The 27,949-nt window shown below is 42.8% G+C and overlaps 3 protein-coding genes across 3 annotated transcripts in view; 2 read left to right on the plus strand and 1 right to left on the minus strand.

The window, feature by feature from the left end:
• Window positions 1–1,616: 1,616 nt before the first annotated feature.
• Window positions 1,617–27,949, plus strand: part of LOC310871284 (tripartite motif-containing protein 16-like) — a gene marked incomplete at both ends in the record, with an annotated part of 503,649 nt that continues 477,316 nt past the window's right edge. Inside the window, 3 exons of the mRNA XM_083782769.1 lie at window positions 1,617–1,674; window positions 2,117–2,223; window positions 3,098–3,319. Of these exons, the coding sequence (XP_083638895.1) occupies window positions 1,617–1,674; window positions 2,117–2,223; window positions 3,098–3,319 (387 nt within the window). The remainder of the gene's footprint in view (window positions 1,675–2,116; window positions 2,224–3,097; window positions 3,320–27,949) is intronic.
• LOC310870949 (extracellular calcium-sensing receptor-like) lies at window positions 6,047–12,123 on the minus strand (the record flags this gene model as incomplete). The annotated part of the gene is made up of 9 exons (XM_083782343.1): window positions 11,981–12,123; window positions 11,539–11,833; window positions 10,563–10,649; window positions 10,011–10,280; window positions 9,458–9,664; window positions 9,106–9,381; window positions 8,512–8,739; window positions 8,296–8,419; window positions 6,047–6,960 (listed from the first exon to the last, which is right to left on the minus strand). The coding sequence occupies exons 1-9, from the start codon at window positions 12,088–12,090 to the stop codon at window positions 6,047–6,049; spliced, it is 2,511 nt and encodes an 836-aa protein (XP_083638469.1). The 5' UTR covers window positions 12,091–12,123.
• Window positions 14,898–27,667, plus strand: LOC310870526 (extracellular calcium-sensing receptor-like; the record flags this gene model as incomplete). The annotated part of the gene is made up of 10 exons (XM_083781762.1): window positions 14,898–14,942; window positions 18,944–19,074; window positions 19,196–19,490; window positions 20,616–20,702; window positions 21,363–21,632; window positions 22,011–22,217; window positions 22,457–22,732; window positions 25,846–26,073; window positions 26,164–26,287; window positions 26,754–27,667. 10 exons carry the CDS (start codon window positions 14,898–14,900, stop codon window positions 27,665–27,667), a joined length of 2,577 nt encoding a protein of 858 aa, XP_083637888.1.

Below are 27,949 nucleotides of genomic sequence, written 5' to 3' on the forward strand. Positions count from 1 at the left end.
AGGGAAAAAAACAAGCCAAAAGATGCGGGAAATAAGCTGACTTGGCAACCCTGTGAGAGAGAGAGAGAGAGAGAGAGAGTGTGTGTGTGTGGTGTGTGGTGCGTGCGTGCGTGTGTGTGTGTGTGTGTGTGTGTGTGTGTGTGTGTGTGTGTGTGTGTGTGTGTGTGTGTGTGTGTGTGTGTGTGTGTGTGTGTGTGCGTGCGTGTGTGTAGGAGGAGCCATCACCAATGGGGGAGGCGCGAGAGGGTACTATATTTCACCCTGTTGAAATATGAGCCAGAAGAGTTGGGGGAATAGTTAATAAAATATAGCTAAATATATCTACTATAAAGTGCTAACCTCGGTCCCAGGCTGGTAACAGGTACGGTCGCCCCTTTTCCATATCGCCCCACTACTCTACCTAGCTGTAAATAACAAACATAATTCATGTTGGTGATTATATAAAAGGTATTATCATATAAATGTATCATTGTTAAGTTAACTCTGTATATTCACGGGCATAAATAGCATGATAATGCCATTACAAAACATGGGCTACATGGAAGAAATGTGTTTAATAAAACGAAATTAACTGCTAGAAGGTCCTAAATTAACTTTTTCAAATAAAGTACACGATCATGGAAAGAGGGAGTGAATTGAGAGAGAGAGAGAGAGAGAGAGAGAGAGAACTACTGACTCATATTTCAACACTTCAACACATTCCTCTTGCGTGCAGTATGCACCCCCAGGTCCCCACCCCACCCCCACACACAGAGGCAACGGTTGCACAGTGCACACTAGTGCTGCCGGAAAAAAAATTACATTCGGATATTCGTTTTAAAAACCCACGTGGATTCGAGCAATTCGACCCTTTCGGATTTCGGATTTCAATTCGAGCCATTCGGATTTATTAATAATTATATTTACACCAATACAACCTAACATTTAAGATCGCATTGCTGGCGCAACTCTCTCTCTCCGCGCATTGGTGCTGCTGAAAACCGAGTTGGAACACAACGCATGCATTCTCCCTTCTCCAGTAAAACTTCACAGACATTTGTCTTAAATGAGCAATCCTACCACCAGGGGCGCAATAACCTAGGGGACGCAGGGGACGAATCCCCTGCCAGCGTCACATTGGTCCCCCCCAAATGAGTTAGGGTGTCCCCCCTGGCTGGGGGGGGGGGTCCCCCCCTGTATCCCCCCTGGCTCCAAAGTTATCTTAGGAGTAATACTTTTGAAATCCTGCGTTCATAAACGCGATATATTTTGAAGCATATATTTGATCCACCCCTGTGCAAATCCCAAAATGGTTTGGACAACGGACAGATTCCCGGAAACGCTCTCCTCCGCGGCAGTCAGCCGCGGGGGTGGAGCTTCTTTTCCATCCACCAGCTGTTTAAAAACTCGGAAATTAGGTAAAACACAGCTTTTTCTGTCCGCGGCTGTCGTCTCAAGTGTGTCTGTGTCGTGAGTTTATCAGACAGTTAAGGTGGTTGCACACTGGGCGCGTTTTTCGGAAAACCGATGGAGAAACGAGGGCTATAAATCCGAAAAATGCGCTCGGTGTGTGGGGACCTTTAGCTGTAAAATGGCGCATCAAGAAGTTCAACTTGACCACGAAAAGTTCTGCTGTTATGTGTCTGGATCTACTGAAGGATCCAGTGATTGTTCCCGGTGGACACACCTACTGCAGTAAGTGTATTGAGGAATACTGGGGTCAGGATGATGAACAAGGGAGATTCAGCTGTCCAGGGTGCAGCCAGACATTCATCTCAAGACCTGTTCTGAAGAAAAACACAATGTTGGCAGACATGATGGATATAGTAATAGTAAAGAATTCGGGACTCCAAGCTGTTCCTCCTGATCACTATGATAGACATGAAGATGTGGTCTGTGATTTCTGCACTCGGAGGAAACTGAAAGCTGTGAAGACTAGTCTTCAGTGTCGGGTCTCTTACTGTGACACTCACCTCCAGCCTCACTATCAGTCTACTGTCTTTAACAATCACAAGCTGGTAAACGCCTCCAGTAAGCTTCCGGAGAACATCTGTGCTCATCACGACGAGGTGAAGAAGCTTTTCTGTCGTACTGACCAGCAGTGTATCTGTTCTCTGTGCTCCGTGAAAGGTCACAGCTGCAGCGGAAAGGACAGAGAGACAGAAAACGTTTGACACGAGTCAGCAGAACATCCAGCAGAGAATCCAGGAGAGAGAGAAAGACGTTAAGGTGCTTTACCAGGAGGTGAGGTCCATCAATCACTCTGCTGATAAAGCAGTGGACGACAGTCTTTACTAACCTGACCACTGCCATTAAAAGAAGACGAACTGAGGCCAGGGAGCTGATCAAAGACCAGCAGAAACATGACGTGAGTCGTGTTGAAGAACAGAAGAAGTGTGTGGAGCAGGAGGTTGCTGACCTAAGGAGGAGACATGCTGAGCTGCAGCAGATCTCACACACAGAGGATCCCATCCATTTCTTAAACAGTTAAGGCCTATTCATAGTCTGGATTTTCGGTGGTGAGGTGACCACCGCTCCGGTGGTGAGCTGACCACCGGAGCTGAAATAACGTTGAGCGGTGGTGAGTAAAAACAGAGAGAAGGGGCTGGAGCGGTGGCGGTGGTTTGCTCTTCACCGCAGCTCGTGACGTCATGTTGTAGTTCGGTGGTCACCCCACCACCGAAAATCCAGACTATGTATGAGCCTTCACACCTCCCTCTCAAAGATCAGTGAATCTGCAGACCAAGTCAGCAGCAATGTTTGTCCTCTGAGGTCATTTGAAGATGTGACTGTGGCTGTGTGAAAGGTCAGGGATAAACTAGAGGACATTTTTAAAGAGGAAGGGACAAATATCTCAGTCTCAGTGAATAGAGTGGATGTTTTACTGTCAGCATCACCAGAACCCGAGACCAGAGCTGAGGTCTTAGAAACAATCAAACATATTTCTAAAATAAAAAAAATTAAGAAGTCATTTGTAGTGATACTTTTTTTTGTAATTATGTTGACACATCCTATTAGAAGCAGTGTTCAGCCCCAGTGGACACCCAGTGAACCGTTGGGGGTTCAGTGTCTTGTTCAGGGACACCAGCAAACAAATCCTGGTTGGCTTGGGTCCTAGTGGTCAGAACCACCCGAACCCAAGACCAGAACTGAGTTCTTACAATATTCATGTCCAATCACACTAGATCCAAACACAGCACACCAACACCTGATTCTATCTGAAGGGAACAGAAAAGTAACAATGACGAAAAAACAATCTTATCCCCATCACAGAGAGAGATTCACTGAATGGCCGCAGGTTTTGAGTAGAGAGGGTCTGACCGGACGCTGTTACTGGGAGGTGGAGTGGCGTGGAAACGTTGAAATAGCGGTCTCATACGTAGATATCAACAAAGCAGGATCGTTCTCCTCATTAGAGAGAGCAACCTTTAATGATTTAAGAAAAACAATACATATATCACTGTATCAAAATGTCTCTGCACGCTTCCTCTGTTCGTCAGCAGACTCAGCACGTTTCATTTCACGTCTCTGCTGGTCTCTGATCTGCTCCCTCACCTCAGATCGTCTTCTGTCAACCGTAGAGATGAGCTCAGCGAAGAGGGTGTCACTGTTCCTCGCTGATCTATCGGCAGAGTAATTGATGGTCTCCCCCTCCTGTTGAAGCACGTTCACTTCTTTCTCCGTCTCCTGGATTACCTGCAGGATGCAGATGTCCCCGTGAAGCTTGCCAGAGACTTTGACCAGCTTGTGATTCTTAAAGGCAGGAGATTGATAGTGAGGCTGGACGTGCTCGTCACAGTAAGAGACCAGACACTGAAGACAAGTCTCCACGGCTTTCAGTTTTCTCTTACGGCAGGTATCACAGGCCACATCTCCAGGTACAGCATAGCAGTGATCAGACGAGCACCTTCAAGCTCTGTCTTCTCAATTATATTCACCACCTCAGCCAACAGGTTGTTTTTCTTCAGTACAGGTCTATAAAAGATGTGTCTGCACTTTGGACATCGGACTCTCCTTTTTCCATCCTTATCCCAGTGTCCCTCAATACACTTAGTGCAGTAGTTGTGTCCACAGTGAAGAGTCACGCTCCTTCAGTAGATCCAGACAGATAGAACAAAACAAATTATCCTCGTGCAACAGAACTAGCTGTGCCATGTTTCAGCTTAGTAATGATTGTGACACTGACTGAGTTGACTTTCAGTGTGGCTAGACAGGCTTCCCTTCCTGATTCCTCAGAGATCACATGACATGGGTGGGTGGTTTTTCCATGCGCAGTTGAGACCAGGAAGTTGTACATGCACACATGTGGGGAGAGAGGGTAGTTGCACCACTCGGTTCACACGCGTGTGATTTGTTATTATTTTGAATGCGAGTGAGATTATTGTTCTTTATTATTTAGTTTATTTATTTGTATTGCATGATTTTTGTACAACCTTTATCTTTCCACTGACTCACTAACCAACTAAGTGCATTAAGGACAGAGTGGCAAATGACCTGCACCTGGGCATGGGTGGGGCCAGTAATCAAGAGGCCTATATATTGGGGCTGGCAGAAAGAAGACTGAGCAGAGTGTTTGGGAGAAGGAAGGAGAAGGTTGAAAAGGGGCAGCTACCATGGCTGGGGGCCAGGATGCAGCCGGGGGCCAGTGGTAGCCATGTTGTCGACGCTAGAAGGGCTGTAATCACCACGACCCCCATGGGGGGGCCAGTGGTAGCCATGTCCCTCGACGCTATAAGTGCCACGACCCCCAGAGAGTGCGTCCTTGCCTTGGGAGGGCTGCCCAGAGACGAGACGAGACATGGAGAACAGAGGTCGCAATACTACACGCAGATGACAGACGGGCACAGGTTTCATACCTGGGTCGCCTGTAAGTACCCGCATGACATTTAGTATTGCCAACGTGTGGACCGACCTTCACGAACGTCCATCAGTATAGTACGACATTGTGAAACAGATGAACTGTGCCCAGTCCTTTGATGTGTTTCAGTGACCAGAAGTATAGAAGAAACGGACGAACTGAACCTTTGTGACTATGTCCCTGCAGCCTGCACCTCCTGTATTTGCTTGTGGCAAAATTGCAGATTTGCACATTGTGAGAAGTTGTTTTAAAGTTGTTTTGTTTATTTTGGTTAAGTGTTTATTTTTAGAGTTTAGTTAGTTATTTAGGATTTTATAGGGGTAGGGCGTATTTTTCTATGGTCATTTTAGAGTGCCCTCTGTATTAGCCCCAATAAGATTCTTATCCTTTTTGTAACCCCCCCAACATCCTGTTTCTGTTTCGTTTTAGCTATTTATGCTCTTTTTACCTGCTTTTAGACTTGAACCTGTGTTGAAATTGAATGACCAAAGTGTCAGAGTTCCCTTTACTCTACTGATTTATCAAAGGGTGGCGTAGTTGGCTACAAACATTTTTTTTGAGTATCAGTTAATATGCACCTTTAAAAACTGTGCACCTTAAAAAACAGTGCACCTTAAATAATATGTTTCTATGTTCTTAAAGAGTGTTTTTTAATATTGATAGTTTCTTTGTGACTGAGTCGGCCACGGATCACGTACACACGTTCCATTGTTTTTTTTTAATTTCAGCCCTCAGATGCAAGCAGTGGCTTCATTTCCTCAATGCTCATGCAGAGATCAGATCAGGTGTGTGTGTGTGTGTGTGTGTGTGTGTGTGTGTGTGTGTGTGTGTGTGTGTGTGTGTGTGTGTGTGTGTGTGTGTGTGTGTGTGTGTGTGTGTGTGTGTGTGTGTGACACATCTATTCACCCTGTTGAAATCTGATTCCTAGTGTTGAAGGCCAAGGATGGTTGTTCACGATGAATCTATCATGCTTAAAATGTAGTTCATTAATGAAAAGAATAATCACCAAAGTTTAAGGGTAATCAATTTTGACAACTTTTATTTATAATAGATGTTTGCATCTCAGACCGGATTACTGCTTTTGGTTAATTAATTTGGTAGTAAACTTAATCACTTTATTCACTTACCATCAAGGTTATCAGCAATCAAATGTATCCATATATTATTTATAAAAAACAGAGAAAATGTGTTAGCATTGAAGTTCTGCTACTACGTCTTGGTCGCACCTCTGCCCATGATGGACTTCTTAGTGTTTCTCTCAGGTTTCAAAATGATTATATAACACTTTGGGCCAAACAGTGCAATTAAAAGACCAAAACTAGATGCTAAAATAGCAAATACCTCCACTACATCTGCATATTTGCCTGGAGAGCTGATATATGCTGGGATGAAGGCTATCCACACGGCACAGAAGATCAACATGCTGAAAGTGATGAACTTAGCTTCATTGAAGTTGTCTGGAAGATTCCTTGCCATGAATGCTAGGAGGAAGCTGAGGAGTGCCAGTAAACCAATATAACCTAGTAACACTGCAAAACCAACTGTTGATCCCACATCACACTCATAGACAATCTTATCACTGTGGTATTGTGTGTTTTTATACGGAGTCGGTGAGGCAGACACAAGCCAGGCTATGCAGATTATTGCCTGGATAGAAGTAAGAGTCAGAACTGTTCCTCTCTGCTGCATAGCACCAAACCACTTCATAATGTCTGCACCCCCAGGCGTGGAGGCCTTGAAGACAGCCAACACAACCATAGTCTTTACCAGGATACACGAGACACACAGCACAAAGCTGATCCCGAATGCTGCATGCCTCAGCTGACAAGTCCAGAGCTTGGGACGGCCAATGAACAGAAGTGAACACATGAAACATAGTTTGAGTGACATCAAAATTTGGAAGCTGAGTTCTGAGTTGTTGGCGCGTACCATGGGTGTGTCACGATGATAAAAGAAGATTCCCAGGACAATGGCACAGATAAGTGTGCCTAGCAATGAGATGGTTGTCAAGGAGATACCCAGAGGCTCATGGTAGGAGAGGAACTCCATGCTCTTAGGAACACAGTGGTCACGCTGGGGACTGGACCAGAAGTCCTCTGGACAACTGGTGCACTCTGTAGAGTCTAACAAAGATTAAAGGGACAGACAAGTGAAGTATTATCCCAAAGATAACCTACATTGCTATCCTACTACTCCTAGTGTTTTATGTAAAGGACCTTCGGTATTTAGAAAAGCGCTATATAAATTTGAGTTATTATTATTATTAGTATCGTACTATGCTATGCCTATCCTACTATCCTATCTACTATAAATGTGGAAACCTCTGTCCTTCCTTCCTTTACGCCTCTTTCAGACGGTGACGGTCTCCAGATAAAATGGCAAAGTCCTGTTGAGTTCTCATTTTTATTGACCCTTTACATGAGAACGCACACTTTATGAAAACGCTATAATGTCGCTAGGTGGCGGTAACGGGCTGCCAAATAGACCAGTCACCCACGTACAAGAAGAAGAACCAGGTAGCTCCCCCTTCACGTAACACTATCAGGGTTTTAAATGACGCTTACAGAACACAACGTGGTTGTGGCCGTCGCTCGCTGCCTGCTTTCTATACTAACGCATCAAGGTGACAGACAGGCTGACAGGCAGCACAGAGCATGCAGGCAGACTGGCATGGGATGGTTATATATTTTATAATACATTAGGCTACATAAACGCTGCCGCCTATCACAAGGCATTTTATTTACATCATGGTTTTACATTCACCATCGCTGATGAGCATCGCTTTGTAGGCGAGGAGGGAGGCTTGTTCAGGAACTCCATTATATCATAATGATATGGCTCTGCATCAATGTAATAAACATATGCGCTGTGAGCCAACGTGAGCCATGATGTCATAAGTTTTGCGGATTCACCGTTTTGCCTGTTTATATGGAGACCATAGGAAACGGCGTTCTCAAAGATTTCCACTCTGGGAGGTGGTTTCACTTCGTTGCGTTTTCACCTCCTGAGAATACGGTTCTCGTCTAAATGACAGCAGCAAACGATACTTTATTTTGACGTTTTATAACACCATCCTCGTGTAAATAGCACCTTAGTCTGTGTCTGTCTATTTATGTCTGCCCGTCTGTTCTCATCCATTATCTATTGAGTGAGTTGACCAATTCATCTGAACATGGGCACCAATTGCACTTTTGCTACAGACGTAACATTATTTGCACCTGGTTGAACTAGATTAAAACTAATCTGAACCACTTTACACCTGGTATCCAGGTCACTGTAGGCCAAGATGATTTTGTACATTTTTTTATTTTTTTATTGTGTTGAAGAAATAGCAGTGTTTGCACTATTTATCGTGTGAAAAGGTGTAACAGGACTTTATGTTGTGACGTTCTAACGTGCTCTTTTCTGTGCTAAATTGTTCTATTCAATCAGTTAATCAATCAATGCATTCAATCAACCTGTCTGATTGCTGATTTCTCCCTCAGAACAGACAATGCAGTCAAAGCAGCAGACAGGTTCTCCTTTCCTTCTGGCCACACGGGTTCCAGGGGAACAACTCTCACTGCACACTGACCGAGGAGGCTACAGAGGAAAGGAACAATAATCAATTTCAGTCTACACTAAATTACTTTCACATCATGAGCTCAACATTAGTTATTTTAGACCAAAGCAACCTTTGTGGATTCAAAGCTCCAGAAGATTCGGTCTTCATCCAGATTGATTTCTTCATCTCCGGAGGCTGACTTCTTGATCAAACCCACATTGTGAACCATTGTGCTTCCATCAGGGAGCCACTCCCAGTTCATGACATCATAGATTGGTAAAGGATCACCATTCTCATCAAATGATACATCATCACCAAATGATGTAGTGAAGTTGACCTTTTCCAAGTAATAGATAAGCTAGAAAATAAATGGTGATGAGAAAAAGTTTGAAAACAAGACTTCTTAAACTTTAAAAAAATCCCACTTTTGTGAAGTGAGGGGCGCTCTTATCATCGTACATCACATTCCATGCTCACAAATCAATTATCACAAAGGTATTTCCGGCCAATCACTTTTGGAATTTTCACTTTTCTGCCCTCACTCTTCAATATGTACTTTGCTCAGCCAATCAAATCATCGCTATGGGGTGATCAGCCAATCACAAGCCAATGTTCACACAAACACTTGCGCCCCTCAAAAAACACTGAACATTCACTGCCAGGCAATTAGTATTATACCTCATTACGATAATACATATTGAACTGTGAAGTACAGTAATACCACCTGCCATGGCTGTACTGTGTGCAAACTGGCACAGCTGTGCCCAATGAAAGGCCCTCTTCCTGGGACACATTGCAACATGTCATGGAGGGCATGGGCCAGAGCATACACAGCCTTGTACACATTGTACTCTCCCCTGAGGTCAGACACATCCAACATTGTAGTTTCTGCTGTTCCTAGTTCCTCTTGTCCAGTACACACCCTTCCACCAGCATCCACCCAGCCAGTCGGAAGGGGTGCAAATGTACACTGAAATGTGTGCTCCCAAAACTTCCTCACCTGAAGAAACAGACACAAACATAGATAAACCTTGTAAACATTGAAAACAGTTAATTACTAAATGAAAAAGACTCACTATGCTCTTTTCATGGCTGTTGTCAGGGTGACTGTCGGGATGTATTTTTAACAAGAAGTCCTGGAGACCTGGTATCTCTCCTCGACGGACCGCAACGCCCAGGGTGCCTCTCAGGTACGGCATGAAGTGAGGAGTCTGGAGTTTAGTATATGTTGCCCAGGCTTCACTGGCCATCCACTGCATACCTGTCACATTCTGCTTTACCACCTATTGTGTTGAACAACATTATACACAGTGTTGCTGTTGGATAGAAACCTTGCATGTCCAAAACCGTTCAGAAAATGGACAAAAACACCTGCATTCCAATCAGGCCCCATTTTAGGGGCAAGGTCACTTAGCCTTTGGTTTTGTCATTATTATTATTTTAGCATAAATGGTTAACTGCCCGGGTATAAGACCATCAAATGAAACAATGACTTTAAGTCCAAGTATTTATTATTATTCCATTGCATGGAAAAAAGGTTTACAAAAATCGAACCTATTTTAGCTTTTGTTCATTTTAATATAGCTAATTTAGTATTCCTTATAATTATGAATGCATCATAAATCAAACCTCCTCCATGAGTTTAGCCATACGGCTCCGAGATACAAGTACAACGACCACACGAGCTGTGGATTTCCTCATCACAGAGACAATCCTCTGAAGTTTGACCGGGTCAGAGTCCATGGGCACAACCTCTACATAGGCTAGACAGGCCAAGCCAGACTGAGCCATCTCAGACTGTAAGGATCTGGCAGCGTTGTGTCCATAGTCATTATCAATGAACAGCAATCCTACCCAGGTCCACCTGAACCGCCTCATAATCTGAAGCATAGCTCGCACCTGAGTGGATATAATGGAAGGATAAGTGCTTAATTTATTCACAAAGTGAACCAGTAAATATCTTACACAGATATGACAATAGATGAGGTTTAAAGTCCTACAGTAGCAGCAGTAACATTAACAAGCATTCATAGGTGATATAATATCTTATAACACTCATTAAAGGGAGTCATGCAAGTGTTTGGAACAGAAGCATTAAAATCTGTTTCACTGGGGATCATTCACATGAAAAAAAGAAAGAACCTACTGTATATACCAACAGATATATAGTCTGTAGGTTACCTGGAAAGCGTCACTTGGGATTGTTCTAAAGAAAGATGGGAACTGTTTGCGGTCACTCAGACAGGCACAGGAGGAAAAGTAACTGACCTATAAAAGGTACAAAACATCTGTTCTCAATACTCAATAATAACAAAAGACCCATGCAAAAAGAGAATTAACATAACATTCAACCATGTGGTAAATCAGTGCCCTCTAGCCACAACTTGGAACACTAGATTTATTTTAATATGTTGAATCTAGATTTTCAATACCACCAATGACAGCCCTTACATCCAAACAGAAAAGTCCTATATCAGATCGTAATAAACAACATTAAACTTACCAACATTGCAGCTGTAGCCTATGGAAAGCTTGAATTATTCTCTTTCTATCTGCAACATGTTTGTTTCATAAAAATCCACATGACATGTTATGAGCTACTTTCTGTCAAGTGTAGGTGATTATTTTTCGAAGTGTTTTGAGTTTGGATGCGCTTGTTGTGTAGGACAAAAATAGACACTAAGCTGATTTGCACGGACACTATGACGTAAAATTCTCCATTCATTGTCAATGGGAATTTATATCTGTGTGAAGTGAGGGGCGCTCTTTTCATTATACATCCTCATACTAGACACTAAGCCGTTTTGCTCAGACACATATGACGTAAATTCTCCATTTATTGTCAATGGGAATTTATGTGTAAGACGGAAATCTACACTAATTGCTGAATATAGCGCCCCTCAAAGAAGAAAATCAAAAATAGCAGCATTGTGAGCTTGTAGGTCGAGTATTTAGTATGTAAGGCTTTTATTTACCAAAAATAAAGTTTACATATCGAGCTATGAGGTTTCTGCCCGACAGCAACAATGTGTTCCATGTCAAGCTGTCAAGCTGTCAAGCTGCAAGATGCATTATTTATCATATTTTAGATTTGTAAATAAGCAACTAAACTACATTCGGCATAAAATAGGCCATGGCAAAAGGGGGTTCAACGTACCTGGGGCACTCTGTATAAACCTAGTATTCTAGCCACAGCAATAGAACTTGTTGAGGTCACAGCACCCACAATTCCGAGCACTGGAGGAGACCCAACACAGCTCTCATCCAATTGAAAGTGCTCCTCTCTCCCAGTGACCAATGAAAATGTTCCCCGGAATGTAACTCCAAGTGTGAGACAGTTATCATAGAGAACATATCCCAGAGTCAAATTGGGTAGTAGGCTGGTGTTTCTGTTGATCTCATTTATGGCAAAAGCCATGGTCTGTGCTGACCTGAAGCCAGTATTGTGAAATCTAACAAAACAAAATTCCACCGTAACCTTGAATATTCATCTTGGTAGAACTACACAGTATCAACTAATCCTATGGTAGGCTATTATCTATCAAAGCAAGTTAGCTAATTGTCTTGCTTGATATAATGTAGCTATTTGTGATACTCACCTATAGCAAGTGGGCTGCTGTTGCTTGGAGGTGAAAGACAGCTCAGGGTAGACAGAGCGGAGGTGGACATGAAACAAGCCACCCAGAACAATGTCCCCAGCTTTGTACATTCTGTTGAGATGAAACTGTTCCTGTAATTCACAAGAGGAAGGTGAGGAAGACAAAGCAGGAAATGAAGATAACAAGGTCAAGTACAGATATGAAAGCAGGTGTATGTCTAGAGAAGCCCTCATGACTGTCCTCCTTTGTCTAACGATTCTCTAAAGCCTTTGTCCAGTTGTTACATTTTATACACTGTGATGTGTGTCCCCTGCCCAACCCGTACAGGCCCAGGGCATTACGTAATCTTTCACACCACCCATCAGTGCGTGAGTGCTATGCCATCCCCTGTTTCCAGATTGTTTTGGAGTGTTGGAGATTGGAAGCGCTTGTTTTCAGTAAAGCAACCTCCTGCTGCCTCATGCAGGAGTCCTGCATTATGTGCAAATTTAAAACAGGTGGTAGTACGCAGGGCCGATGAGTGATATCCAACGAGCAATTTGACGCTGTTTAATACAATCAGATATGACTTTTCTGTTTGGGAGGATACAGGAGACCTGCTGATGACCTGTACTTTATACTTAAAGCAGAACTATGTAACTCTTCTCTTCTACCCCGGATTTGAACCTTTCCTGTGCAAGTGCTGGAACTTTGACCATTGATCTAATAGAGCTGACCTGGTGGGATTTTAATTTTACAAAATTTATGTCAGATCCTATGTCTAGGTCTGTCTCTATAAGAGCATGGAGACAAACCACCCCGATTGTTATATTGTATTAACATAAATCAGGGTTCCCCAATAAATTTTCCTCAAGGGCCATATTTTGACTAGCGTACCAGGCTGGGGGCCGAGTCTGCACGCGCGAGGTCGAGGTCTTGCCCTGAAAATTCATTTGAAAAGGATGCCCAGTTTGACATGCATAGGCTACTGACCCCCATTTAATGCCATTTATATCTTGGACCCTTAAAAAAATATAATAAAAAAACAAACATTTTTTTTTCTTTTTAAATTCTTTCATGGGCCACAAGGGGGCGCTCTGTGGGCCGCAAATGGCCCGCGGGCCGCCTATTGGGGAACCCTGACATAAATCATACCCGTGTGATCGTAATTCATCATCGCTGACTTCTTACTGACAGTTGAGAGTTGAAAGACTCCTATAGGCCTACAACATAATTATCAATGTTTGTGTTACGCAAAACTTTTACACTATGATGTAAAATTGTCCATTCATTGTCAATGGGATTTAATGTTTGTGTTAGGACAAAAATGGGTTACAGATATACATACACCAAAAGCTGGACATAGGGACTCAATCATTAACCATACAGACAAAATGACATTTGACACATAATTATTCATTAACAAATCACACTTTGAAGTGAGGTGCGCTCTTATCATCATACATCACATTCCGATCTCAGCCAATCAGCTGAGCACATTCCGTGCTCATACACACATAGTACAGCGGCTAACAGCCATATTGTGAGAGAACCTTTCACTTGGTGATACAAGCGTGAAATTTGGCATGAACATGCCTCTGGGTCACCTCTTTAACTTTTTAAACCGAGCCAGCGAAAAATCCAATATGGCGGTCATTTTTCAAGATGGCCGCCAAATAAAAAAGGCCTTTTGTGGCGGTTCTGGACAACCATGCCGACTCGAGACCGGGCAATGCACTTCCTGTGGGTGTGTGGAACGTGTGTGTCGAATTTGAAGTCGGTGGGGCGAACGGTTCTCGGGTTACATGGATTACAGATGTACACACGCACACAAAATTCGTGCAATATAGCAGATCATTGGAACGGTTGTTCGCTTGGTGAAGCGTGAAATCTGGCATGAACATGCCTCTGGGTCACCTCTTTAACTTTTTTAACCGAGCCATCCAAGAATCCAATATGGCGGTGCTATTTCAAGATGGCCGCCACATCTAAATGTTAGCCTATGTCTACATTTCTTACAAATTTTAGGAAAAAAATCACCATTATAGATAGATAGATAGATAGATAGATAGATAGATAGATAGTTTTTTTATCGTATCACCAAGTGAAAGATCGTTCCTATTATCTGCTGTACTAAAACACAAAACTGAGCAAAAAGTTTGGAATTGGAATGGAATGGGAATGGGCTCGCACCATAGACTGTAAAAAATATGGACAAAGCGTTCCCCGGGTCTAACATGGACGTAAAATGAAGCCTGTTATTCCTGCACTGTAAGTCGCCATCTTTCTAGATCCGTTTGGGCCCAGCTGGCCATTGGCTGGCTCCGTTTGGGCCCAGCTGGCCATTGGCTGCCCAGACAACGAGGCGGGACTTCACCCCTTCTTCTCCGTTGGTTTTTATTTTGACTCGAGTGGGTGGGGACTCCCGATCATAGACTGTAGCGGTAGCCACGCCCCTCAGAACATACGTGACTTTATGGTCATTTATTTTATAAATGGGACCATAATTTTCCAAAAAGAATATTATGACATTAGAAATGAGACTTTAAACTAGTGACTGGAAGCAGAAAGTATTCATGACCATGTTTATTAAGGTAATACAGTCTAGGTGAAGTTGGGCCCAAATACATGGACTTCTATGGGTTGTTTTGGGTCCAGTGACAGCGCCACAACAGGCCATTATATGAACTTTCAGGAGTTTCAGGCTTCACAAAATATCTGTCTGACTGCCCCCCTGGCTCGCACGCACGCACGCACGCACGCACGCACGCACGCACGCACGCACGCACACACGCACGCACGCACGCACGCACGCACGCACGCACACACACACACACACACACACACACACACACACACACACACACACACACACACACACACACACACACACACTTTAGGCCAGGTGTAGCTAATCAGTTATTGGTACACCTCAGTAATGGCCGCACCCAGGGTACCTCTCTATGGGTTTGTCTATACCCAGGTGAGCACAAAATAAACATGAGCTGGGAAAGCAAAGGCAGGCCGCAGGTGTGTGTGTGTGTGTGTGTGTGTCCAAGACTTAAGTGGTGACATCTGGTCTAGGGATGATGAAATAATGAGTCAACAGGTACACTATTGGAAAATAATTACTGGAGATGGTTTCAAAACATGCTATTGTCAAATAACAAGGACACGAGAGTGCCACATTTACTACTGTAGCTCTATTGTACAGTGATAATAATATTATCTTAATAAAGTAGTATTTGACTGCTGGCTTTCAGATCATATGGATTAGTCCTTTTTAATATATTTGTTATGGCTTTTTTGCCTTTATTTGATAGGGAACAGTAATGTGACAGGAAAGGGGGAGAGAGATGGGGGGAAGACATGCAGCAAAGGCCGACGGGCTCAGGACTCGAACTCGCGGCACACTGTCAGGCTGGATTACCGGCCTAGGTGCCTGGACCGCTCAGCCGCAGCCCAGGCCAAGCAATAGTCCTTTTATATGAATAATCTTTTAATTGTGACACAGCAAGCCAAACATCAAACATGGATGGAGAGGGGGAACCACAACTACCCTCAACTACCCCTCTGTCTACGAACCCTACCGTGACACACAATAAACACATTTTCCTTGTGCACAATAACTAGATAATAAACACAACAAATAATCAACACAGTGGTGTGGTCGTCTTTGACGACCCAGCATTCAAACCCAGCATCTGCTAGTCTGACTGGGCCGGTGTAGCGGTGCCTAGGTCAGATCACGTCCCTCTCTTCATGTGATCGCTATGCAACAGCTGGCCAACACATAGGCCACCCCACTGAGAACTAGAAACATGCACTCCTCGAAGGGCAGATATCCACCAGGCCGGGTTGCCTATCCACAGTATACCAGGGCCTTGCCACCGGAGAGTTCAATCTAGAATTAATTAAGTTCTCATGATTTAGCAATTCATTATTTATTCTGCTTTGACAGAGGCATTCAAAACAATCACAATCAGTCAGCTACATCTGAATGTAGTTCAACACAAAATGCGGTTCAAATGAAAGACACTCAATGTAGATTGTCTTCTAAAAAACAATCTACATCGACACATTGTGAGCTTGTAGATCAGCTATTTGAACTATTCAAAAATGTTTTTCAAAATGGTAAAAATGGCAAAGAAGTTTAGGGATAAGTGACTGACGAAAAAGTTTAGGAATAAGCACTGACAAAAATAGGGCCCTTGATGTTCAATCAATGTGCTGTATCTGACCAGTACTGATGTACTGTACTTGCTAGCAGTTGTACCTTGCTGTCATATAAAAATCACACCAGTGTGAACCAAGTGGTGCAACTCCCGTCTATTGGTTCTCTGTATCGTTCCAATTTGTATCGTTCCAATTTCTTCTCTGTATCGTTCCAATTTCTTCTCTGTATCGTTTGCGTCCAGCAGGTGGCAGCCATGTCACATACTTCTCTCGTTCCAATTTCACGCATGCACTCGTGCTCACACAGGTACACACATCACAAACAGCCAGGTACACAGATACACGGACATTGCATGCTGGATGTAGAAGTGGTTGCACCACTTAAAAAGGGGGAGGTATAGGCAATATTCCTGGCCAGTGTAGGGGAATTAAAGATTTGTATTACACTTACACTTTTGACAATCATCAAAAACAAGATCATTAGAATGTCTGATTCAGCAAGACATTGACAATGTGATAATGAATCGTGTTAATAAATGTTATTGCAATGTTTGAACCTTGAGGTGTGTAATGAATTAAAAACAACACTGTTTGTGTGAGCTGTTTGGCTCAGCTAAGGGACTGTCATTGACTCATTTTTGGGACACATCTGGTGCCCAGAAGGTGCCTTGGGCTTCACTGTTGTTTCCCCTCACACCTCGGCAATGGTGGAATAATTAACTAAGAACATTTATTCAAGTACTGAATTTAACTACTTGAACCCTCAGCATCCATTCATTCTGGGAGGAACATTAACCACAAATAGTCGATCTACAAGCTCTCAACACATCACGTGGTAAGGAGCCGGGTACTAATTAGTCCGGCAGCCGACAGGCTTCTTTTGTTTAAAATGGGAAATTTGGCATATAGTATTTTATATTGGCCTAAAATATTGTCTATATACTTACATTCATGAATCCACTTGCTGACCGGCTGTGAGTATTGGGCAATCTTTTTTCCATTAACATCCTATGGCAGGCAAAATTGTCAAAAATGTCAAACTTTCCTTATGCTTAAGTAGCATGTGACATGTCAAACTAGGGGGTTTTCATGTTTCTGAATCCATTCCATTCATTAGTTTTGCACAAAAAAAACACTCCTTGGACTAAAAACGGCCACATTTGTCATCACATGACAAATGCGATGAGGTCAGCACAAATGTGATGAGGTCAGCACATTTTGGGCAAGTGGTTATGGCTGTTTTTAGCCAAAACTAATGCTTGGAATGGATTCAGAATCATGAAAACCCCCTAGTGTGACATGTTACATGCTATTTAAAGCAAAAGGAAAGTTTGACATTTGCCATTTTTGCCTGCCACCAGGTATGTATCCACACTTCCTGGGCTGTGTGTGCTCCAGTTCCTGTCGATTTGATCCAATGAAAGCCAATGAAACTGGTCAGATGACCAATGATATCCAATGAAATCAACAGGAACTGGAGCACACAGCCCAGGAAAAGTGTGGATAGTACTGTACCTGTTGAGACGTAGGAGGGGCCCAGACAGGAGTCAACCCACAAAGCCTAGTCCCTCCACATACCAGAATTGTACCTCCCAGACCCGAAACCCTGATGACCATGGGATACATCACTGAGGATACGTCCCAGGTGCATCCAAGCAATGTATTTTCTTCTTATAGGAGACAAAATAACATTGACTCTATGTTTTCTTTGTAAGTTTCTTTGTAAGGAGGATATCCATGTCATTAAAACTAAGATATTCGATAAAAAAAACAGTTAGATCTAGCCACTATGACCGAAAATGTCCGAACTACTAGCCTAGCCACCCAACCCACTCTGCTCTGGGATAGCAGTGAGACTGAGCACAGCTGAGTGATTTTTATGTTTTGATTAGGCGTTCCATCATGCTCGTTTAAGCACGGCTAGATGGCCATTTCAACCAATCAGATTGCTTCCTCGAAACCACCTGTTGTAAGCATAGACTGTAAAAAATATGGACAAAGCGTTCCCCGGGTCTAACATGAACGTAAAATGAAGCCTGTAATGATATGCTAATTCCTGATGTAAGTCGCCATCTTTCTAGCTCCGTTTGGTACCAGCTGGCCATTGGCTGGCTCCGTTTTGTACCAGCTGGTCATTGGCTGCCCAGACAACGAGGCGGGACTTCCCCCCTTCTTCTCTGTTGGTTTTTATTTTGACTCGAGTGGGAGGAGAAGACTCTTGAGTGGGAGGGGAATCCCGATCATAGACTGTAACGGTAGCCACGCCCCTCAGAACATACGCGACTTTATGGTCATTTTTTTAATTAATGGGACCATAATCTTCCAAAAAGAATATTATGACATTAGAAATGAGACTTTAAACTAGTGACTGGAAGAAGAAAGTATTCATGACCATGTTTATTAAGGTAATACAGTCTAGGTGAAGTTGGGCCAAAATACATGGGCCTCTATGGAGCTATGGGGCTTTTTGGGTCCAGTCCAGCAGTCCAACAGGCCATTATATGAACTACCGATTTCAAATGAGGCTTCACGAAATATCTGGCTGACTGCCCCCCTGGTTGTAAGCCCTTACTGCCTCTGCCCAGACGGGTGGCGTGAAAGAGCACATAGTGCCATAAGGGGTTACAGGGGATGGCACAGCACCGTGTAGCTATAAAATGATTTAGAGAAGGTGGGGTTAGACAGAGGAGGACAGTCATGGGGGCTTCTCTACACACACACCTGCTTTCATATCTGTACTTGCATTTGACGGTGTTCTCTTCCTCCTCTCTTCTGTCTTCCTCACCTTCCTCTTCTTGTGAATTACAGGAACAGTTTCATCTCAACAGAATGTACAAGGCTGGGGACTTTGTTCTGGGTGGATTATTTTATATCCACTTCATCCCTGTCTACCCTGGGCTGTCTTTCACCTCCAAGCGACAGGAGCTCACTTGCTATGGGTGAGTACCACAATTACAGTATAGCAAGCAAGAGAACAAGTAACTTGTTTAGAATTTAGATTATGCTGTGTATTCCTACAGAGATAAATATTCAAAGTTACAGTAGACTTTTCTGTGGTAGTTTTTTCACTCCAGGGTTCAGACGGGCGCAGACCATGGCTTTCGCCATCAATGAGATCAACAGAAACAGCACCCTGCTGCCCAATGTGACTCTGGGCTATGGGATCTATGATACTTGTCATACACTCGGAGGTGCATTCCATGCGGTGTTGTCATTGGTCAGTGGGGGAGAGAAGCAGTTTCAATTGGATGAGAGATGTGTCGGGTCCCCTCCAGTGCTCGGAATTGTGGGCCCAGCTGCTTCAACAAGTTCTATTGCCATCTCTAGTGTATTAGGCTTGTACAGAGTGCCCATGGTACGTTTCCTAGAAATTAACTACTCTTTAATCCACGGTCCACCCCTAATGCGAATTCTGTTTGATAAAAGAATGCGCTCCTGACTCTGAGACGGTGAGACCTGAGTAGGAGCTGCCTCGGCTTGAGTCATGCTGCACAACATTCACAGCTCAGAGGTCTCGTTCTGTCTTAATTCTCCACAAATCTCTGTGATTGGAATTGTACTATAATCAGCAGTGTCAATTCCTTGTGCTTATTGTGATTAATTGTCTAGTCAAAGAAGTTATTAGATTTGCACGAGTGAGGCTGTGTTGGAGCTACTGGACACAAAACAACTTGGCCTCTGTATCAAATATAAATAGGCTATATTTCAAGGCAGTGTGTCGCTCTTCCATGGCCATGGGCCATATAGTGTAAATCACTGGGCATAATGTTAAATGGATAATGGATCTCTTAAAGGTAATGGCAGGTGGCACAGTGATTGGTTTAATCATTGTAACGCCCAAACCACACCTATGCATAATGTAAGGGGTAATGGAGGTGTTTTAGGGACTTAGGCTGTGGCACAATAATTAATTAAGTTAACAGTTTACGGGGCCACAACTCTCACACAATATTACACCCCCAAATTAAGGAAAAAGGGCCCCTGCCGCAAGATGGAGCCCTTTATCTATAATAGGAGTGGGGAGTATTTTTTTTTTTTTTTTTTTAGATATTCTTTTTTGCGGCTTACGCCTTTTATTGATTTTTGAAGGGACAGACAGTAGGCTGACAGGAAACGGGAGAGAGATGGGGGGATGACATGCAGTAAAGGCCGTGTCGGGTCCGGGAGTCGAACCCGCGGCACACTGCGACTGGATTACCAGTCAGGTGCCCAGACCGTTACGCTACGGCCTGGGCCTAGTGGGGAGTATTTTGAGTAATTTTGAGAATGTTATTATGAAACCTTCTATATCAATCAGTGATCAATAAATACCACACAATTTATTGAATTATTGTTATATTCTCATACTGTATGCTCACATTCTCTGCTTGAAGGAGACACGATTTATTGTATGCTCATATTCTCTGCTTGAAGGAGACATTTGTTAAATAATTGAGTAGCATTGCTATATTAGAGAAAAGTTGTTTCGAACTTTTTGCAGGTAAGTCACTATGCCACCTGTTCCTGTCTGAGCGACCGGAACCAGTTCCCGTCCTTCTTTAGAACAATCCCAAGTGACGCCTTCCAGGTGAATTCATACAGACCAGATCTCTTGGCATCAAGCACACATGTTCCACACACTGTGACCGATTCTACAAACAGTTTTCTGAAAAACGTACAGTATGTTGTTACAGTTCTCAAACGTATAAAAAAAAAATCATTTTAAAATAGCAGATCTATAATCTACAATCATAGCATGGCACAAAGAGAGCTTATGAGCTTGCATATCTGCTGTTTTTTAATAGAGGGTATGCCCGTGACATTATGCGGGACGCCTACTGAATGGCAAAAGACTACTTTAAGTAATTCTGGCCTTGACAGCCCAGACATCCAAACAGAAAAGTCTTCTCTGATTGCATTAAACAATGTTAAACTCAGTTTGCCACTCACTTTATGCATGTGCATACCCTATATAACCAAAGAAGTGTAAAATGACAGAGTTTTCCCGGTTTGAATGGGTTAACACATGTCACCCTCTAGTGAGTGTAATTAGATATTGCATTATCACCTTGAATTATTGCAGGTCAGGAGCTGAAGGTCTTTATTGGAGCATCAAAAGATAATGATTAGCATTCATTATCATTCATTATTAGCACGATTAACATTCCTATTGTGTTATCTGTGTAAGAGATTCATTATGTGAATAATCTAGTTTATAAGCACTTATCCCTCCATTATATACACTCAGGTGCGAGCTATGCTCCAGATTATGAGGCGGTTCAGGTGGACTTGGGTAGGAATGCTGTTGATTGATAATGCATATGGCCACCATGCTGCCATAGCCTTACAGTCTGAGCTGGCTCAGTCTGGTTTGGCTTGTCTGGCGTACCTGGAGGTTGTGCCCATGGACTATGATCCATCTGAACTTCAGCGGATTGTCACTGTGATGAGGAAGTCCACAGCTCGTGTGGTCATCGCATTTGTATATGAGAGCCATATGCCTGAACTCATGGAGGAGGTTTGGGCTTTGATACATGTTTTTTTGTTAACATTGTGATTCATAATTATAATACTTTTATTTGATGTATTATTTATTATTATTTTTTATCGGAAATCCACTATTCATCCAGAATAAAAATAGGTTGCAAACATGTTTTTGTAATTGCTATGCAATTCAATAATTTTTGCTCGAGGTTCATGAATACTGAGCAATAACGTGTACCATACTTATTTTGTTCTGGCATTTCATCTTAGTACTTCTCTGCACAATAATAAGCAAATAATGATAAGACCATTCACTCATCTCACTGCTATAACTAATTGTTACATACATACAAGGTTTCCATCCAACAACAAAGATAGCCTATTTGCTAATGTAATGTGTTCAACACACTAGGTGGTAAAGCAGAATGTAACAGGTCTGCAATGGATGGCCAGTGAGTCATGGACGACATATACTGGACTCCAGACTCCTAACTTCATGCCGTACCTGAGAGGCACCCTGGGTATTGCCATCCGTGGTGGAGAGATACCAGGTCTCAAGGACTTCTTGTTAAAAATACATCCCGACAATGACCCTGACAACAACCCTGAAAATAACATAGTGAGCCTTTTGCTTAATTTAGTAGTTAAACAAACTGGAATTTCACACTGCTGTCACATTTACAAGGTGTATTGTACCTCCTGTTAGTCCGACTGGTTACTAATATCAAACCCTAACCCTAACCTCAGGCTCAGTCTTAACCGGCCACGTAGGTTGGACTAACGGGAGGTCAGACTTATGGGCACTTTGGGCAGTCCCCAAATTTACAGTATGCGTATGTCTTCATTGTGTTTCTTCAGGTGAGGGAGTTTTGGGAGATCACATTTCAGTGTAAATTTGCACCCCTTCCGACCGACTGGGTGGATGCTGGTGGAAGCGTGTGCACTGGACAAGAGGACCTACTAACTGCAGAAACTACACTGTCGGATGTGTCTGACCTCAGAGTAGAGTACAATGTGTACAAGGCTGTGTATGCTCTGGCCCATGCCCTCCATGACATGTTGGAATGTGTGCCAGGAAGAGGGCCTTTCATTGGGCACAGCTGTGCCAGTTTGCACACAGTACAGCCATGGCAGGTGGAATATTAATTCACAGTTACCTGTTAAAGGATTAGTTCACCCCAGAAATGACTTATTGTCTCCAACAGGCCAAAGGCATGGGGAGGGGAGAGAGTATGTTTGCACTCCGTCCGTCCGTCCGTCCGTCCGTCCGTCCGTCCGTCCGTTACCAGCTAATCTCCGGCACCATTAACCCGGTTGATGCCAAATTTTGCACACATACTCCCTAGATGCCAACGATGAACCTCTGCCTTAAACTTTCCAGAACGGCCTGTTATAGCGCCACCAGGACACAGACTTTTGTAAAACAATTTTTTTTATATTACTCCTCTAGATTTTGTCCAAAACTCGTTACACAACATCTCTATAGTCATGTGCTCAAGACGGATCTGATATTTCATATTCCATCCTAATTGGCCAATGTTGGCTTTCAAAGTTTGCAGGATTGGCCCGTTTTGAACTAAAAGCCTCAAATCATGAACGAAAAATATAGTTAATAGAAGCCGACAACACGTTTGAAATATTTCACACATAAACAACGCTTTTTAAGGGCCCCCCCATGTGTCATGCTCAAATGGTTTGATTCGTTTGGCAACTCTCGTAATGTTTTGTGTATCGTGTGAGCACTCGAATGGTGATAAATGAAAAGGCGTGTCTTGTGACAGAGACAGATCATGTGTCGTAAGTCATTATTAAGTATGAAGTGTCACCAGACCAGACTATGTATTTGGGTTTTTTACCACCTCAAGTGAATGAAGCATAACCTGAAGAATGAAACGTAACCAGACTGTTGTGTTTCGTTTCCAACCCAAGTGAATGAACTTATCCCCTGCCATAATTATAGTAAACCTTTAAAGGACCACTTCACCACTTTTCCACCTATCTTCATAGGTCCTCATTAATAATCATGATAAAATGGCACAATTTTTTTCTACCCAGTCTCATAGGAGGGCTGTGGGCAGTTTAGAAACCGTCCTCCAGTGACATCATCATTAGGCAGATTCTTTTTAAAAATCGTGAGAACGATGGCTTCCATTTTCGCATTGCAACTTTTCAGGACAAGAAAGCCTGCAGTTTCTATTAGCTTGTATTTCCCATCGATGATGTCACTGGAGGACAGTTTCTGAACTGCCCACAGCCCTCCTATGAGACACAGACGGAGTAGAAAAAAGTGTGCTATTTTTTCATGATTATATTAGTGAGGACCTATTATATGAAGATAGGTTGAAAAGTAGTGAAGTGGTCCTTTAAGTTATAAATGGCCAAATGACATGGGCTACATCATCAACAACAATCACTCAACGGTGCTCATAGTTACAGTAAGCAAACAGGAATGGACATAAACACAACAGTGTAGCTCAAAAAACATCAAGACATACCTTTTTGAATAAGGAATATCCAAAGTGACTGCCCAAATTAGACAGGCCTTTTTCCCCCTTATTTTATTAATTAAAATAAATGTGTACGATCAATAACACAATCCCGAGCAAGCATTAAAACTAATTCCAACGGACGACCAGATGGCTTTGTGCACACGGCTAACAAACAGTAGTGAGTACCTATACTTCCTGAACAGAACAGACAGGCCGCTGTGCCAATTTGTCTAATCAATATAGCTATTGTTAATTGCAGCTCATTCATTAGTTGAAGCTGGTTCCAATATGACATTGCAGCTGTCAACGGTTCTGAACTCTGTGTGTGATACTGTTGTGATTGTGAACAATGTGTGCTTTATTTAGGCAGACTGCACACACAATGTACTGTATGTTGGTTTAATTCATATTTAACATTAAATAATATGTACAGTATTAATGCTTAAGGCCTCCATTTAGACCATGTTGTTATACCTTTCAATCCGGGAGGGAAAGCATGCTGTGTAATTTTACATGTTTTGTAACATTCTGAATATTGCAATGCTATTTAAATTACACCTCTGCTTGACACTGTAGTATCTAGCTCGCCAGATTTGTAGTCTATTAAATGTTCATAATGGTGGATATATATATACCAGGCAGGTTTATAGAAAAGAGAGGGTCCAGGCAGTGTCCTTTCTTTCTCATTTTGAGTTTATTTCAAGAACACCAATGAGCTTGCCACAATCATGACCAAACAGGAAGATATTCTCTGAGAAGCAAAATCCGTACAACCACGCAGCACTTATATACTGAGTGTCTATACATGTACTAAGTGCATGTGAATCCTGTGCATGTATGTGTGTGAGTTTGTATGTGTGTCAGTGTGTGTGTGTGTGTGTGTGTGTGTGTGTGTGTGTGTGTCCTATAACTCAGGCCATAATTATAACCATGTGTTGGCATAGAATTCCTGTGGGACCAACCACATGACCTGTATGACCTCTTTGACCTGTTAACTCTGGCCTCCCCCTAGTGATCACTCAAGGCTCATACCATATCTTAAGAACAGGCTCACTTTAAACATGCAAATCTACATCTAAACAACAACTCCTTATATTGCAATGTGAAATACATGACATAACATAACATTGTGATGTGGATGTAAGTACAGGTGTTTCTATATGTGTATTTATGACTTGATGAGAACAGAAACATCATTAAGAGATCCATGCATGGCCAATTTAAGTTTCCCCAGATGGTTTGGGGCCTCTCCACATATCTACCCCAGATCTGTTTATGTTCACGTCTGGGCGCCAATACACTACAACACTAGCACACCTCTTCTCAGTCACACAAGGGAATTGGCCACAAATATACAATATATAGTATTTCTCTATGAATCCATCAAAAATACCAAAACCTAGATGATCAGATTCAGAACTGCCAGCTGCCCTTGCAGCAACACACACACACACACACACACACACACACACACACACTCACACACGCACACACACGCGCGCGCGCACACACACACACACACACACACACACACACACACACACACACACACACACACACACACACACACACACACACACACACACACACACACATTTGTGATAATTGTAGTGCACCTTTCAATGCCCAGACAGTGAAAGCCCTGCCGACACTCCCCACAAAATATACAGTTCATGTTTTTACTGTTTTATACTAGTTAATTCAACACTCCCTGTGTATTTGTTTGTTCTTCAAAATTAACTTCATCACCATTTCTAGCTTGTGTATTACCTGGAAAAGGTCAACTTCACTACATCATTTGGTGATGATGTATCATTTGATGAGAATGGTGATCCTTTACCAATCTATGATGTCATGAACTGGGAGTGGCTCCCTGATGGAAGCACAACGGTTCACAATGTGGGTTTGATCAAGAAGTCAGCCTCCGGAGATGAAGAACTCATCCTGGATGAAAACAAAATCTTCTGGAGCTTTGGATCCAAACAGGTCATTTAATTTGGCTTTCTGAAATTAGCTAATGGCTCATGATGTAATTTATTTCACACTGAAATGTATCAATGTTCCTTTCCTCTGTAGCCTCCTCGGTCAGTGTGCAGTGAGAGTTGCTCCCCTGGAACCCGTGTGGCCAGAAGGAAAGGAGAACCTGTCTGCTGCTTTGACTGCATTGCTTGTTCTGAGGGAGAGATCAGTGATCAGACAGGTTGGTTGATTGATTGAGTTTATTGATTAATTCAGTAGTGTATTTGGTGATAGCACATTAGCACTCACCACATACAGTGACATTTGTTTCATCATAGATTTAAACAACACAATAAAGCCCAAAGGTTTATTTTCACGGTGGCTCTCTGGACATAAATATTGAGCATAACATCCAAACAATACAATAAAGATTTGAACCAAATGCTATTTTATCTCAAATATTTTAGTATTCACCTATTTCCTTATTATGAAAAATCCACAGTTGATCCCACTCATAGACACAAGCCAGTCTGTGCAGTCCACAGAAGTCTTAATTGAGTGACAGTTCACACAAATGCAAATTAAAAAAACTATAATTTAGGGAAAGTGTAGAATACATTACATGACATAATGATGTGGCAAGGTATCTTTAATCTTTAGGATGATACTTTACTTGTCTGTCCCTATAATATTGCTGTCTTTGTTAGACTCTACAGAGTGCACCAGTTGTCCAGAGGACTTCTGGTCCAGTCCCCAGCATGACCACTGTGTCCCTAAGAGCATGGAGTTCCTCTCCTACCATGAGCCTCTGGGTATCTCCTTGACAACCATCTCATTGCTAGGCACACTTATCTGTGCCATTGTCCTGGGAATCTTCTTTTATCATCGTGACACACCCATGGTACGCGCCAACAACTCAGAACTCAGCTTTCTTCTCTTGTTGTCACTCATACTATGTTTCTTGTGTTCACTTCTGTTCATTGGCCGTCCTAGACAGTGGACTTGTCAGCTGAGGCACGCAGCATTTGGCATCAGCTTTGTGCTGTGTCTTTCATGTATCCTGGTAAAGACTATGGTGGTGTTGGCCGTGTTCAAGGCCTCCACGCCTGGGGGTGCAGACATTATGAAGTGGTTTGGTGCTATGCAGCAGAGAGGAACAGTTCTGGCGCTTACTTCCATCCAGGCAATAATCTGCACAGCCTGGCTTGTGTCTGCCTCACCGACTCCGTATAAAAACACACAATACCACAGTGATAAGATTGTCTATGAGTGTGATGTGGGATCAACAGTTGGTTTTGCAGTGTTACTAGGTTATATTGGTTTACTGGCACTCCTCAGCTTCCTCCTAGCATTCATGGCAAGAAAACTTCCAGACAACTTCAATGAAGCCAAGTTAATCACATTCAGCATGTTGATCTTCTGTGCCGTGTGGATAGCCTTCATCCCAGCATATATCAGCTCTCCAGGCAAATATGCTGATGCAGTGGAAGTATTTGCTATTTTAGCATCTAGTTTTGGCCTTTTGGTGGCGCTGTTTGTCCCAAAGTGTTATATAATCATTTTTAAACCTGAGAAAAACACTAAGAAGGCCATCATGGGTCGAGGTGCCACTAAGACGTAGAAGCAGAAATTAAATTCAAAACACATTTCCAGTGAGTACCAGATAAAGCTTTCTACCAAATTAAACAAAAAAACTGTAACCTGGTCACTTGGTCAGCTTCACCTAGCTTACAATGAATACCGGAGAAGTCGCCGGGTTATCAACTCGGCGCAGCGAAAAGTGGAGAGAAACAAGCTTCAATGTCTTCATCAATATGCTAACATGCTGTCTTCATCAATATGCTAACATGCTGTCTTCACCAGTGGTCTGATATGTTTGATATTCATTTATTTAAAGAAAAAA

The sequence above is a fragment of the Protomyctophum parallelum genome (assembly GCF_964188405.1).
Source record: "Protomyctophum parallelum genome assembly, chromosome: 14".
In the NCBI taxonomy this organism is placed as follows: domain Eukaryota; kingdom Metazoa; phylum Chordata; class Actinopteri; order Myctophiformes; family Myctophidae; genus Protomyctophum; species Protomyctophum parallelum.